This window comes from Saccopteryx leptura, chromosome 1 (assembly GCF_036850995.1).
Source record: "Saccopteryx leptura isolate mSacLep1 chromosome 1, mSacLep1_pri_phased_curated, whole genome shotgun sequence".
NCBI classification, from domain to species: Eukaryota; Metazoa; Chordata; class Mammalia; order Chiroptera; family Emballonuridae; genus Saccopteryx; species Saccopteryx leptura.
The window spans coordinates 165327597-165344163 of record NC_089503.1 but is presented as its reverse complement, the minus strand read 5'-3'; the positions used below and the strand labels follow the sequence as shown (position 1 = coordinate 165344163).

General features: G+C 38.5%; 1 protein-coding gene across 3 annotated transcripts in view; it reads left to right on the top strand.

The window, feature by feature from the left end:
* Positions 1-16328, top strand: part of LOC136402167 (complement factor H-like) — a 65647-nt gene extending 49319 nt beyond the window's left edge. For 2 of the 3 annotated variants that reach the window (XM_066379893.1, XM_066379892.1), the window contains 6 exons: positions 476-676; positions 1382-1558; positions 2222-2398; positions 4245-4418; positions 9748-9930; positions 10353-10773. In XM_066379893.1, coding sequence (XP_066235990.1) covers positions 476-676; positions 1382-1558; positions 2222-2398; positions 4245-4418; positions 9748-9930; positions 10353-10558 — 1118 coding nt within the window. In that variant the 3' untranslated portion in view covers positions 10559-10773. Of the gene's footprint in view, positions 1-475; positions 677-1381; positions 1559-2221; positions 2399-4244; positions 4419-9747; positions 9931-10352; positions 10774-16209 lie in introns of those variants that run through there. The other variant, XM_066379894.1, reaches the window with a different exon arrangement.
* The last annotated feature ends 239 nt before the right edge of the window (positions 16329-16567 follow it).

Sequence of the window (16567 nt, the reverse complement as noted above, 5' to 3'; positions counted from 1 at the left end):
TCAGTGTGCCGCAGATTTGAGTAACTAGCTTATGTGCTCCATGAGATGTAAAAAGTTGAAAACTTCTGGTGTAACAGACCCAGAAGAAGCCGTTTCTCCATATCCTCTCCACTTCAGCTGAAACAGTAAATTACAATCCAGGCTCAGAAATCAACCTGCATTATCTCACTTCTGTCCTGAAATGAACACAGACAGACACTTTGGCTCACTGTGCAAATACCAGATGCAATTTCTGTTTATGCGTATTGTATGCATCCTCAAGATGAAGAGGATGGAGGAGCCAAGTGAACAAGAAGAGAGTAGCATCAATTTTAGGGAGACACTGATTTTTGCGATTTTCAATTTTTTTTAGTGATTAAATAATTTAATTTGTTCAAATAATCCTTATTTTAAGATACCAAATAGTGTTTGCTTTTCTTCTTTGATTTAAATGTTATATTTGTGCTTGACCACTTGACCTCTATTCTTCATATAGAAAAAACTCCATGTTCTCAGCCACCTCATATCGAGCACGGGACCATTAACTCATCTAGATCTTCAGAAGAAACATTTGAATCCCAGCTATATGCACATGGCACCAAATTAAATTATATTTGTGAAGATGGTTTCAGGCTATCTGAAGCCGATGGAATCACATGTCACCTAGGGAAGTGGAGTTCTCCTCCTCAGTGTGTAGGTAAGCACAGCACTCAAACTATAATTCTGTTTTCGATACAGTTCATTAAAATAGTCGTCCAAGTCACGGGACATTCTTATTTGGATTTATCAATATAGAAAACCGTTAATATATTTATATATTGTTTTTATGTTAACATATTCTACCCAACAATTTTGGCAATACCAAATCTGTCTTATTTTTTGTAATTCCATTGGCTCATTGTGCAATGCATTTTACTTTTGACCCTTTCTAATTTCTACTAAAACTGGATGTGTAGTGAAATTAAACTTAACTCTTCATATAGGTACACATATTTATATGTCTTCATATAGGTTGTAGTGAAGACTTTTTCACCAGGTTTTTTAAAAAGTTATGTTCTTCCTACATTGTCCCTTCTGATCTCTTACCATTTATGACACGTACTTAAGATGATTAATTCTCAATGTGTGGTTTTCTTTTATTACTTACGATTATTTAGCGTAGCATTGATAGTCCCATTCTTAAATATGTTAATGTCTTTTGTTTTGTGTTCTTGCTAATATTCACAGCTGGACACACATGACAATGGTCATTTTAGAAAGCATTGGGCACCTTTTCTGTGATGTGATGTTAGTGCCTGTGTGATCATTTTGTTTCAAATGAAAGTACCAGATAGGACCACCAGCACATGAAATAAATTTCAGAGTTAGTGAAATATGCACTCCTTCTTTCATTCTTTTTTAGGACTTCCTTGTGATTCACCACCACCTTCAATAGACAATGGTCAAGTACCTAAGGGTCCCAAGAGTTATCCACATGGAGCAGAAGTCACGTACAGATGTGCTAGGGGATTTGGAGTTCATGGACCTGCATCTGTAAAATGTTTAGGAGGAAAATGGTCCCATCCACCAGAATGCATAAGTATAGTGTCTTTAATTATATTCTAAGGCTCATAAAGATCTTTAAGTCAGAACATTTATGATACAAATATAAAACTACAGCAATTCTAGAATATGACAGGATATAACTGGAAAATCCTGGACTCTGGCAGAGGATTAAAAGCCCTACGAATATGCCATGATTGACAACAGAAGCAAAATTATTTCATTTTCATGTAAACTGTGTTCATGTTCCACGTGCTCTTCCTGTTTTGTAGGCGATCCCTACTCATCAATCTCTTCATTCTTCAGTTCCCTGTTAGTTTATCAGTGATCTCCTTATATATGTATAATTTTCTAAGATGTGTGATGTCATTATGGGAAATAGACTTTGACGAGGCAAAAATATATTAATAGGGACATCATGTATGGTGTCTGTATGGACAAACAAGAATGTAAGAAGCATGGTCTCAAGCATTACTCATATCCTGGTGTCTATGGGCTTTCAGTAATTATCATTCCCATGTTGTGCTTTTGATAACTATAGAATCATTCAATGCAATCAACTCAAGACTGCTCGTATATTTTCAAGTTATAAGAAAAATATTTCACTAATATGCATTGGTTTGATATATACCTATCATTTTAGAATACAATTAATTGTATAGATTTACTGAACAAAGATATGATTTTTATTCCCTTTCAGAAGCATTTTGTTCCGAGCCACCCAGCTTCGATAACGCCGTGCTCCAACAAGAGAAGAAGAAATCGTATGCTTCAGGGGAGCAAGTAACTTACACATGTCCACAATATTACCAGATGGATGGGTCTAATTATGTCCAGTGTACGGACGGCAGATGGATAGGAACACCAACTTGCAGAGGTATTTTGATGAAATTTTAGTTTATTGTATTTTTTTTTAAAGAGTGTGAGACAGGAAGAGACGGAGCAGGAAGGAGAGAGATGAGAAGCATCACCTATAGTTGCATCACTTTCATTGTTCATTGATTGCTTTCTCATATGTACCTAGACTGGGGGCTGGGTCACAGAGGGCTCAAGCCAAGCCAGTCACCCCTTGCTCAAGTCAGCAACCTTGGGCTCAAATCAGTGATCTTGGCCTTCAATCCAGTATCTTTCAGCTCAATCCAGCGACCTTGGGATCATGTTTATGATCCCATACTCATGCTGGCGAGCCAGCACTTATGCCGACAAGGCCTTGCTCTGCCGGCAACATCAGGGGTTTCAAACTGAGGCCTTTAGCATCCCTGGTGGATGCTCCATCCACTGTGCTACCACCAGTCAGGCTAAAATTTATTTTTTAAAGTGTCTTAAATAATATGATATAGAATTGCATCTAGCATCATTAAGAAATGGCTAGAGGTTATGTTTTAGGCCAGATCAAGGGAGATTCCTTCCTTAGCACAGAGGTATGGAGGGGTACTCAGTGGTTGACCCTACAGCCCCATAGTTCTCAAAGAGGGGTCCCTGAAACAGCAGCATCAGCATCTTCGGGAAAATTGTTAGAGAAGCAAATGTAAATTCATAGGCTCACTCTGACTCAGCATCAAAAACTCCAGGGTTGTGACCCTGAAACTACGGTAACCATTCCCAACAGATTCAATGTACACTTTGGTTTGGGAACCGTAGCTATAACCTATTAATACCTTATATCCATCTGAGTCTTACCAGTGAATTTCACGTTGCTCATTGGAATGTCCTTAAGCGTTTGCCCCCTCAAATTATTAGAGTATTTTTTTATAAAACTATAACCCTATTTTTCTCTCATTGTTTCTCAAATTCTGTTTGGATCTTTAGAGTGATCCTTTTCCTTTTTCAATTATGCAGTATTCCTCAAAGCTGTGGTTTCTCAACTTATTCTCTAAGGAAGAGGCTACTCTGCTTATTTTTCTCAGGATCTACAATTATACTTCATAAATAGGATGACTACAAACTAAATTCTGGTGCTAATAATCTCTTTATTATGAGTTTCTTGGAATTTATAAATTTATTTTGTTATGTAATTTTTTGCTTTTTTATTTTTTACCAAGAGAGACAGACAGACAGACAGGAACAGACAGAGAGGAAGGAAGAGAGATGAGAAGCATCAACTCTTTGTTGTGGCACCTTAGTTGTTCATTGATTGTTTTCTCGTATGTGCCTTGGCCCATGGTTTCTAGCCAAGCCTGTGACCTGTTGCTCAAACCATTGACGTTGAGTTTCAAGCCAGTGACCTTTGGGCTCAAGCCATAGACCATGGGGTCATGTCTATGATCCCACACTCTAACTGGTGAGCCTGTACTCAACCTGCCGTGTCCACTGTCAAGCCGGCAACCCTCAGGGTTTCAAACCTGGGTCCTCAGCGTCCCAGGATGAAGCTCTATCCACTGCATAATGACTCTATCAGGGGAATTTATAGAATATATAATATTTATTTTTCTAAACTCAAATGGAAATGTACAGAAAACATATCATTTTCATAAGCCTAAATTTTTCTATTAATCTTCAAATAAAATAAGAAAGAAATTTAAGGTATGGAAGCTTAGCTCTTACAAATATAATATTGCTTTACCTTCTTTTTTCTATCTTACATGTAAATTTCTTAAAAAATTCAGTCTTCATGACAGATTAACAGTTGATTTTAAATCCTAAAAGTGCATTGGAATCCCATCTGTAATTTGAATTCCAAACAATTGTTACATTAGAGATGAATCTTTTTTGTTTTTATTCAGATGTGTCCTGTGGGAGGCCCCCCACAGTGGAAAATGCCATTATACAAAATGAGAAGCCTAGGTATGTGTCTGGTGAGACAGTATATTATGAATGCACCAATTCTTTGGACCGATATGGGGAAGCAGAAGTGACATGTTTTAATGGGAATTGGTCAAAACCACCGGAGTGCAGAGGTAAAATTTCTTATTCTCCTCCACCCCCACTGCCCCAATTTTACAGAATACATTAGGGACAAAATATGTTGTATAAACACTTAATGAAGTAGTTCCTGTGGAATGAAATTTGTTTTTTGTTTTGTTTTGTTTTGTTTTTTTAGAGAGAGAAAGAGAGGGCCAGACAGGGCCAGAAAGACAGGAAGGGGAGAGATGAGAAGCATCAATTCTTTGTTGCAGGTCCTTAGTTGTTAATTGATTGCTTTCTCATATGTGCCTTGACCAGAGGTTGGGGGGAGGCTGCAGGTGAACCAGTGACCCCTTGCTCAAGCCATTGACTCTTTGCTCAAGCCATCGACCTTGGGCTTCAAGCCAGTGGCCTTTGGGCTCAATCCAGCCACCATGGGGTCATGTCTATAAACCCACACTCAAATTGGTGACCCTGCACTCAAGCTAGATGAGCCTGTGCTCAAGGAGGCAACCTCAGGGTTTTGAACCTGGGTCCTCAGCATCTCACATCAACACTCTATCAGCTGCACCACCACTTGGTCAGGCTGGAATGAAATTTTTTAATGCAAATGAAATGATGGTGCTTAAAGTCCAATCTTCGTTTGAACTGAATAAGTAATATGGCCACATGCGTTTCATGAAAGATTTAAGGACATTAGAAGAAGAGTTGGAACCATGGAAAAGTATGACCTAAGCAGTAAGCCACTGAGTGTTTCTTGAGAAATAGATGCATTGAAGACACCTTAGGTACATTTGATAGCCCTGTGGCATTCTGCTTGGAGGCTAGGCAGCTGAGGCGTGATCAGAGGATGGGATAAAATCTGGGCTTCTTCAGCATGCAGATTATATTTGACGACACGGCACCAGCTGAGTTCATCCAGGGCATTAGTGTATAGATACATTTTAAAGAAATCTGAGAACCTGGTCAAGAGACACCGCAGCATTTAGGGTTCACGAAGAAAAAGAGCCAATAAAGAAGGTATATTAACCACTTCTAATTTTTTCAAATAATCTTAAGCCTAGTAGATATTTTAAATCTTTTCCTTGGAGTCATCCGATGCTTTCAGGTTTGAAGTGACTTTCCTGCAGGCAGCATAGAGCTGGGCTCTATTTATGTGTCCACCATGCATTTTCAGACTTTTAACTGGTGTAGTTCAGCCGTTTACATTTAAAGTCATCATTGATATATTACGGGCTCAGAAAGCCATTTTATCATTTGTTGTGTGTGTCCTTCCTCTGTTTCTCATTCCTACTTGCCTTTATTTCTTGCTTCCTTGTGGTTTCATTTTCTTTCTTTTTTTTAATAAACATTTAAAAATGACTCTATTTTTATATATCCATATTGTTTATCAGTGTATCTCTTTGTATAGTTTTATTAGTGCTTGCTTGAGCTATTAAAATATACTTATAGACAGCCTACCACTTCCAACTAAAATTGAACTGTGACCACTTCAAGTGAAAGGTGTACTTCCAATTAGGTACACCATTTATAAACCTGAAGGTCTGAGGTATTTCCTCTACATATAACAAGCACCATATCAAATGATATGATTTTGCACAAACATCCACCATAATTTAACATGCTCATTGGAAAAAGTAGTCTTATTGTATTTACCACTATTTCTATCAATCCCATTGGCTTTACTTTCTTCCTAACATCTCCACACCTCTGCTATCTTTCCTTTCTATTTGAAGATTGCTTTAGCACTTCATTAAGGATAGGTCTGCTGGAGAAAATTCTCTTCATTTTCCTTACATTGAGAATATCTTTATTTCACACTTTAATCCTAAAGAATGGTAGCACAGGGTATAGAATTTGGTGTTGACAGTTCTTTTTTTTTCCTGAACTTGTCAAATTCTGTCCCAATTTCTACTTCCATGGTCACAGATGTGACCCCATTGACATTATTTTATTTTCAGATAATAAAAATTATTATAGAAACATCCAAGTCATTGTAATAGTTCCCAGGTAGACATTTCCATGAAAATACTAATGAATTGATGAATATTAGACCCAATTGATGAATATTAGACACAGTTAAAGTTGAAGTCATATTAGTCAGTTACATTTTTAATTAAGGAATATTTTACTATCTTAAATATTTAATAATTATAATATAGTCCATTATTGATCTGCCCCCCCAGATAGGTAATATTTATGTTGTTCTATACTTATTCCTTCAATTTTAGGATATTAAACGATACAGTTCTTTATAATACTTATCAGACTACTTTATGTTTTATTTTTTCATTGTATTTATTAGGGTACAGGTCCCACTGACATTTCAATCCTTTTGTCCATATGAATATTACATAATGACTACCTACCTGTTTTTGAGATTTTATTTTTTTCACATTTTCAGCACTTAGGGGATGATGGATCCTGGGATAAATGTCTCTGGTTTCCTCCTGTTTGAAGGTCACTCATATTTATTATGTGTCAATTGAAGCCTCATGCTGTGTTGGAAATTTTTATGCACTATTTCTTGAATGTTGTTTTCATTTTTTAGCCCTTTCTTTTCTCTTTCTGGGTCTCCAATTTTTTCCATCTTCCCCACTGCTCACTGAAGCTCTGTTTATATTTTGTTGTGATCCATTTTCAAAGCGAGTAACTTATATTATTCTCTCTTAAAGCTTAAGGATTTATGCTTCTGTCATCTAAAATCTATCATTGATCCCATCCCATGAGTTTTCCTTTTAATTCTGTTACGCTGGTTTTCAGTTCTTTGATCTCCTTCAGAGTGTTTGAAAGCCAGGTCCAGCCTGAAATGTGGTGGCACAGTGGATAAAGCATCAACCTGAAACAACGAGGTCACTGATTCAAAACCCTTGGCTTGCCTGGTCAAGGCACATATGGGAGTTGATGCTTCCTGCTCCTCCCTTCTCTCTCTCTCTCTTTCCTCTCTAAAATGAATAAATAAAATCTTTAAAAAAAAAAAACAAAACAAAAAAACAAACTAAAGCCATGGCCCTATAATTTACACTGTGTGTCATCTCAGTGTTTTCTTCCATAGATTGTTCTTGTGCCTTTGAGACTTTCCTGATTCTTAGTACGATGGAACTTCAATTGTATTCTGCATGTTTTGGGTATTATGTATGAAGACTCTGCCTCTTTTTTTTTTTTAGTGAAAGAAGGGAGGCAGAGAGACAGAGTCCCACATGCACCTTGACCGGGATCCACCCAGAAAGCCCATTAGGGGACGATGATCTACCCATCTGGGGCCCTTGCTCCAATGCAACTGGAACCATTTTTTTTTTTTTAGCGACTGAGTTGGAGTCCATGGAGCCATCCTCAGCACTCGGGGCCAACTAACTCCATTACAGCCATGGTTGAAGGAGGGGAGGAGAAGAGATAGATAGATAGATAGATAGATAGATAGATAGATAGATAGATAGATAGATAGATAGATAGATAGATAGAAAAGTGAGAGGAGTTGAAGTAGAAAAGCAGATACAGGCTTATCCTGTGTGCCCTGACTAGGAATCGAACCCAGAACATCCACATGCCGGCTGATGCTTTACCCCTGAGCTAACTGTTGGCCAGGGCCAAGACTCTGACTTTGATCAAATGCTATATATATCAGAACTGCTTCAATACTTGTGCAAGGGGAAAGTCTAGTCTTTCCATGGGGCCTCACTGAGAGCACAGGAAATGAAAGAGGTCAATTGTCCCATCAGGTTGTCTGAGGGGTCTAAGTTCCTCACTGGCCTATGTTGATCAATGTGAGTAAGGGGTAGGGGTAGGTCTTAGGTTTATTCCCCAAATTCTTTTATTGAATAAGAGGATTATTCACAGAATTTTTTTTCTTGAAAATGCTGCTCCTTTTCTGGACTTTTGACTAAACAGAGTAGACTCTTGTTGGGATTTTTTATTCTTCCCACAAACTTGATAACATTTCTGGGATTCCGTCTTCATCAGTACTCAGTCCAGGACACACAGAAGACAATATTGAAACCTACATTCACTGCAGTGACTCCTGAACCAGATTGACTTCTCTGCAACTCTTAGTTTCTTATGTTTGTTTTTACAACTCATTCTGGTCTTTTAGTTACACATGGCAGAAAGAACAAGCAGAAATATTGCTACCTTGTCTGGTCCACCACAGAAACTTAGAAAATACATTTCACATTACACCAATTTGTAATTCTTTGATTTTATTTGACAAGTTGATATTCCTTTGTAAATAAAAATGGAAACCAATAAAAAAATGGCAAAAGATCCAGTAGACACTGCAGTATGTTACACATAAGAACAAGAAATTTCCTTTATCTTAGATACCCACCTGTCCAGCATACATTAACTACACCGTTTTCTAAATACTACAATGCTACAAGGCAGAGACATATTTGTTAACATTTACCATTGTAAATTGTTTTAATTTAAATTTTTCTGGTCACCATTTTTGTTCCATATTATTTTGTATTGGTTTCCGTTGTACAATAGAGTGGTTAGACAACCATATACTTTAAGAAGTGTCCCCTTGATGTTTCTAGTTCCTACCTGGCACCAACCGTAGTTAGTACAATATTATTGACTAAATTTCTTATACTGTCCTTCACATCCCCATGACTGTTTGCTAATTACCAATCTGTATTCCCAATCCCTGCACATTTAGCCTCCAGCTCTCAACCCCCTGTCCCTCTGACAGCTGTCGGTGTTCTCTAGAAGGCAGCTATGCTAACCACTCTACCACCAACGAAGCCGTCAGTCTACTCTCTATCAACGACTCTGGTTCTTTTATTCATTTATTTTGCTCTGGAGATTCCCCATAGAAGTAAAATCATATGATATTTGTATTTCTCTGACTGACTTGTTTCACTAGCCTGTACCCTCTAGGTCCATACATGTTGTGACAAATGGTAAGATTTATTTCTTTTTTTATGGCCAACTAATACTCCGTTTCATATATGTACCACTGCTTTTTTGTCCACTTGTCTGTTGAGGGGCACTTGGGATGCTTCCAAATTTCGGCTATTGTAAACAACACTACAGTGCAAAGTGGGGTGAATAAATGCTTTCAAATTAGTGTTCTGGTTTTCTTGGAATACATACCCAAAAGTGAAATCTCTGGGTCATAAGACAGCTTCATATTTTTAAAGTAACCAACACACCATTTTCTATAGCGGCTGCTCCAGTCTGCCTTCCCAACAAAAATGGACGACCATTCAAAAGGGCTTCATATTTTTTTCTGAGTTTAAGTGATGAAAATGATTACAGTGAATCATACTGTCATCTGAAATCACGTCGTAATAGGACCTATAGTGCTATATTTATATTAGCTTTATTATAAATTGTGTTTAATATTGGTCTCTCTTTAAATCAAATAATATCTCTTTTTAGAATCTAGAGGCAAATGTGGACCCCCTCCACCTATTGACAATGGAGACATTACCACGACCCCATTAATGGCCTATGCCCCAGGGTCATCAGTTGAGTATCAATGCCAGGCCTATTACGAACTTCAGGGAAGTAGGAAAGTAACATGTCATGATGGAAAGTGGTCACAATCCCCAAAATGCTTAGGTAAGCTTTTTAATATTCTTATGGATTCTGAGAAAATCAATGTAATGGGTTTTTTATTTGCAATAAATATTTTATGAATTAAAAAACAATTTTATGGAATTCTTGACTACCAAATATTAATAGTGAAGTAATAAAGTTTAAAAAATTATTAACAATAGCAAAAAAGAGTTTTTAATTTTTGCTCTTCATGTTATTGACATTATGAACTTTAACATTTATCACACTTTAGACGTAGATGTTTTACCTCAAAAATCATGTAAAGTGTTTTATATCTGCAGGATGGGTTCTCAGTGAGTTGGAGTGGGAAAGCTTTTGAGAATAAATTCATGCATTAGTATAGAGAAATTTCCACAAAAATCTAAAATTCTGAGAAAAATATTTGTATATTTCTTAACATCTTATGTTTATGTTTTTATCTTCAGATGCATGTGTAATATCAGAAGAAATGATGAGAAAACATAACATTGCATTAAGATGGAAATATGATAAAAAAATTTATTCCAAAACGGAAGATGAAATTGAGTTTATGTGTGTATATGGCTACCATCCAGAGTCACCACGAACTGTAATGCGAGTTCGCTGTCTGGAAGGGAAAGTGGCATACCCTACTTGTGTAAGAAGATATTAGTTATACTGCAGTGTTAAAGTTTGAATATGCACATTCACTTAGATCTCTTTTATCATTAATCCCATTCTCACAATTTCATTTATCAACTGTAGTTTAACTCATGTTTATTCATAAACAGAATTTGTGTGAACTATTATGTGGAAGATGTCATGATAGTGTGAGAGACCAACAAATTGCTTTTTAGCAGCATCTCATTAAAATGTGGCAAAGCAAAATGCTTTGTGTCCTGTTACTGAACCATCTAGGCCAGAACTTAGATATGTCAGGGCGAGGCTCGCTCCACTCACCACTCTCTGTGCTTTCTCCACACCTTCCCCCTAAATGCTGATGCACTTTGAACTTTCCTTCAAAGGAAATGCAAGAATTAAAAGGAAAAAAATGCTTGTGTCCATCTTCAAAATAAAATCACTTCTCAAACACATAAAGAACTAGTGTCATATCTGTGTTAGCAGTAAGATGTTAGAGGTTATTACTTTATTTTGTTTCTCTATCAATTGCTAAACACACCCCTATAATGATAAAATGCATGATCTTCTACAACCTGTCCATGTGGCCCCTGAGCAGGTCTATCTCCAGGATCTGACAAATCACAACACTCAACACCCCAAAGCTCAGTCTGTCCCCACTGTCCCCAGACTATTGTCAACCAGGGCCTGTGTGTCTTCTGCACTTGTATCATGACCCATTTACCAGGTTTCCGAGGAAACAGCAAAAGCAGGCAAACTCTGGATATTATCCTACCAAGTAAAGCAGAAAGAGATTTGTGGGAAATCAGAGTCAACTTATAGGGGACACTTCCCCACGTGGGCTGTGGGGGTAGGGACAGCACTGAAAGCCTGCAGACCCACCTCTCTAGGAATAAAGCAAAGCAGAGCTCTCTTCCTTGAGGGGGGCACCAGGATGTGATAGGTGCGGAGGTGAAGATTCCTTTCACAGCCCAGACCACTCACCTATTTGGCTTGTGAAGAACACACATCTGGGAGAGAAACTGGGGAGCACGGTCAGCTTATCCAGACGGGGCCACCGTTGTGCCTGTTCCCCCAGAATTGTTTCGCAACCTGAGAAAACTGTTCCACCTCCTGTGACATCTGAGAACACACGATTGGCAGCTCTGAGGGGAAAAAGGCTACTGTCTCCCTCCTTGGGAAAGACCATCTGCAACAGTTTTCTCTGAGTGACAAGGTGGTCAGGACTCCCACACTGTTCTCTCTCTGGGGACGTCTCCTCTGCAGCCACGTGTCATCACTTCCTCTGCAGGGACCTCGGCCACCTCTCCCCTCCACAAGAAATCACACTGGCACATCCCATGGTGACATTATGCCCATTGAGCCCAGGGAGCAAGAAAGAACAACAAGTCTAGACTTACTGGTAAGACATTCGCATGTCAGATGGTAGGGACAAAACCAGCAATTGTCCAGGGGCCTGCTACCTCAGGGATATCGCCAGGGACCGAAGGTGCGGGGCACGTGGTGATATGTCATTTAAGCTGACACACACAACAAAGTTTTCCACAACAACAAAAATGTGTGACTCCCACTGTGCCTCTTGAAGCTTTGGGGGCAGCTTCATCTCCATTGGAGGTGCGATTTAGCCCATTTATCAGTGAACTCCAAAGGTGCTGGTGTGACTGAGGCACAGAAGGGGAGGGGGCTGGTCCCAGGTCCATGCCACCATGCACGAGGCTCTTCAACTTGGGCCTCGAACCCAGTAGATCCGAGGGTGCTGGAGTGACAGGGGGACCTAAGGACGCAGTCTGGAGCCCACTGGCGGGCCCCTGTCGGAGAGTCACAGGCTGACCTTGAGGAAAGCCCTGTCATTGTCTTTGAGAAACTGGTTTTGGCCTGCCGCCAGGCCCTAGCCAAGGCTGAACCCTTGACATGGGTCAAGGTTTCATGTTGTTTACTGAACCAACACCCAACTGTTATCTCACCATTTTCTGAAGAAACTCCCTTTCCCGCACTGCTTACTCTTACACAAGAAGAGAGTGATCTCTGTGGTCGGGTATCTCTGGACTCCCTTCCTGCCACGGCCCAGGTGTTTCTCATTATGACACTTCCACTCGGAAATAAACAGAGAGTATGTACTGTCAATCTAGATATTGAGGATTAAGATTCTTCCAGTGTGTTCTCTTTATATGATGAATATATAAATCATGTTGTCAGTGATTTATTTTAGCTAAATAAGGACATTTGACTTTATCAAATTCATACCATATATTAATTGGGGAGAGTGGACCTCATCATGATAGTGAGTCTTCCAATCCACAAACATCATGGACTTTTTTATTTATTTGCCATTAAATTTTTTCTCAAACATTTTTGAGTAGCACTCTTACCAATGTTTTGTCAAAGGTATTTCTTAATATTTTGATTTTTAAGTGTTCATAAATGATCGTATTCTGTTTAAAATTTCACTTTGCAATGCTTTTCTTTTCTGATATAAAGAAAATGTTTTTGCACTTTAGATCTAGTAGCTGTTTTATGTGTATCCTTAATGGTTTTCTGAAGGACAAGTCCCCATTTTCCTCTTCTCTTACATGACTCATGCCTTCCCCCCCCTCACCTTAGTGAATTTGAAATTTGAAATCACCACATGTAATATTTTATCATTATGAAACACTGTTCCTTATAGTCTGTAATTCTTTTTGGAATTTTATTGCATCTGCTATGACCATATCCACTAACCTTTCATATGTTTAGTTTGTACAATTTCTATATTTTTCAATGTTTTGCTTTCTACATTTTGTGTTCTTATGTTTGGTTTACTCTATTTGAACACAGGTTATATTTCAGTTTCCTTCTCATTCAATTTTACTTCCTCTTCTTTTTTATTTTGGCTTTTCATTTTAATTTAAATCAATAATTAACATTGAAGAATTTATTTATGCCCCTTGCCCATTGCTTCTCATTTGGTGCATCTATTAGTGTTCTTAAAGGCCTCTGCGTTGTTTCACTTTAGTCTCGTGCTTTGAGCATCTCATTTTATACAGTTAGTTGCTTATTTACTCAATTATTAATTTTTTTTTTTAGTAGTCTTTCTAGGGCTTATAATGTATGTTTGGCAATCACATGACTGATTGATCATTCCTGAGAACTGAGGGCTTTTCACAAGCTCTTAAACTTTGATATTTACTGAGTGACCTGAATAAATGAGCTTCCTGGTGGGGCACTTTGGTTCAGAGTCACACTTGATACCTGCTCCTGAAGGCAACTTGAAACTTCAAATAGCACTGCTAGAACACATGCGTTAACATACTATGGGGGACTCCACAGGCTGCTACTAGTCAGTCATTCTTACCTTCTGTTCTTCCTAAGCTCACAGACAAGGTAAAGTGACCTGGCTTGAATATTTAGCTCTCTTCTTACATATGAATTTGACTTTTTTTAATTATTTAAGTGAGAGGAACAGAGGTATGAGGCAGACTCCTGCAAGGGCCCCTACCTGGCAACCCCACCTGGAGCCAATTCTTGAGTACCAAGCTATTTTTAACACCCGAGGCTGACACTCTAAGACCAACCAGCTAACCTCTGTGCCAGAGGCCACACTTAAGCCATTTGACCACTTGCTGCAGGACAGGAAGAAGTAGAGAAGGAAGAAAGACAGGCGTGGAGAAGCAGATGGTTGCTTCTCCTCTGTGCAGGAATCAAAACTGGACATCTAAATTCAAGGCCGATGCTCTATCCACTGAGCCACCAGCCAGGGCTTATCTCTTCTCTCATTCTATCTCTTTTTTCCTAGTCTTTATTTTTTAAATGAATTGAAAGGTAAAATCATTTTGTGTTGTAAGGTAACAATAAAGAACACATGCTTGTTATAATTACCACATATTTATCTCAGAAAAAATTAAAATAAATTGCTTTCTGGGAGACTTGACTTGGGGTGGTGAACACATGATACAGTGTACAGAGGTGTGTTGAAGAATTCTGCACCTGAAACCTGTATAATTTTGTTAACCAGTGACATCCCAATAAATTCAATTTAAAAAAATTAAAAATAAATAAATTTCTTTTTGTCATCTGAGTATCAAAGAGTGACAGGCACTCCACAGTGATAGGGAGTCTTGTGAACAGGATCATGAAATCTTGGCTAGAACTATGTCAGAAAAATGCTAGATTATTATAATTCCAAAATGTCTGGGAATTTTTATTTCTAATATAGGAAAACTTGGAGAGTGATGGGCATTTTAATAATCTTATAATTTTATTCATGACTGTGATTTTACAGATTCTATTTCAAATCTCATCAGATCACAGATGTTAAATATGTTTACTAAACCATATTTTAATGATAACTTTTAAAAGGTCATTAACTTTACTGTCAATTTTATATTTTAACTAAATTAGCTATAGGAAACAGACATACCTTTTTTTTGTGACAGAGACAGAGAGAGTTAGAGAGAGGGACAGATAGAACAGACAGACAGGTTGGGAGAGAGATGAGAAACATCAATTCTTTGTTGCAGCTCCTTAGTTGTCCATTGATTGCTTTCTCATATGTGCCTTGACCAGGTGGTTACAGCAGATGGAGTGACCCCTTGATCAAGTCAGCAACCATGGACTCAAGCTAATGAGCCTTGCTCAAACCCGATGAGCCCGCGCTCAAGCTGGCGACCTGAGGGTCTCGAACCCTGGTCCTCCGCATCCCAGTTCAAAGCTCTATCCACAGTGCCACCGCCTGGGCAGGCCAGACATACCTTTTTAACAGAAAAATAGAATATATTCTTAATTTCCAGTGTAGTCCCAATTTATATATATAGTTTTTTTTCTGATACCAGGGACAAATATTGGAAATTGAAACATTTTAAAATGTACTGTTATTATTTAATTTATAAATTCTTTCTCATGATTTTTGGTGTCATATTATATTATAATCTAGTCCTCACATTTTATAAAAGATTTTATTTAGTCATTTTACAGAGGAAAAGGAGAGAGAGAGAGAGAGAGAGAGAGAGAGAAGGGGGAAGAGCAGGAAAAATCAATTCCCATAAGTGCCTTGACCAAGCAAGCCCAGGGTTTCGAACCGGTGACCTCAGTGTTACAGGTCGACGCTTTATCTACCATGCCACTACAGGTCAGGCCTAGTCCTCACATGTTTGAGTTATCATAAATTAAAGTCTAATGAACCTACGGTGCCTCATGAAATACCAGGTATGAGGAGAATATACATTACTTTTCATTATCAATTTCATAATCTATGATTCTGGGGTGTGTACACTATTTAATTTGGGCAATATCCTGTAGTAACAACAATCACAACAGAACGGGGCTTCCTAAGTGTCCCAACAGAAACTGGTCCTCAGTTCACTCACATGAAGGACTTGAGCATCCTTTGACATCTGAAAAGGGTCCTGGACCAAAACTTCATGGGTCTGGAGGGACCCTCCCACCAAGTGCTGGGAGGAAGAGACTCAGAATCTGTATGAACAGTTCTTATCACAACTTCACAAGCCAAGGCAGTTGACGGAGGAGGAAAGCATAGTTGAAGTGACATGTTAGGTTTTATACCACACACGGGATGTTGTGACGGGCAGGATGGCTACGGAGAAAGCACTGCAGAGCGCAGGGGCACCGATTCCTCAGGTGTGTGATGATAGAAGGAAGTGACTGGTGTGGGGGAAGGCCCAGGGCCATACTCATTCTTTTCCTTTTCAGAAGTAACATGTGATCCTCCAAGGTTTGCAAACGAGGATTAAATTCCTAATGTAGCTAAATACAGACTTGGATAAGTGATCACATACCACTCTACAAACGGCTTTCATCCCTCATCCCGAAGAGAAAACAAAAAATGCATGAGATAGGCTGGGAGACTCCTCCAAGATGCAGCTGTAAATTCCATTCATTTCAGAGCCTAATTCCTAATTATGAAATTACTTCTCTTGAACATAAAAAAGGGGGGGACTTAAGAAGTTCAAATCTTTGCCTTACTTTGAATGTAGAGCAGAGGATTTGGAGGCTTCCTTTGCTCTCCAAGTAGCCAATGCTAATTAAGATCAAAACCAAGTTTGCTCAT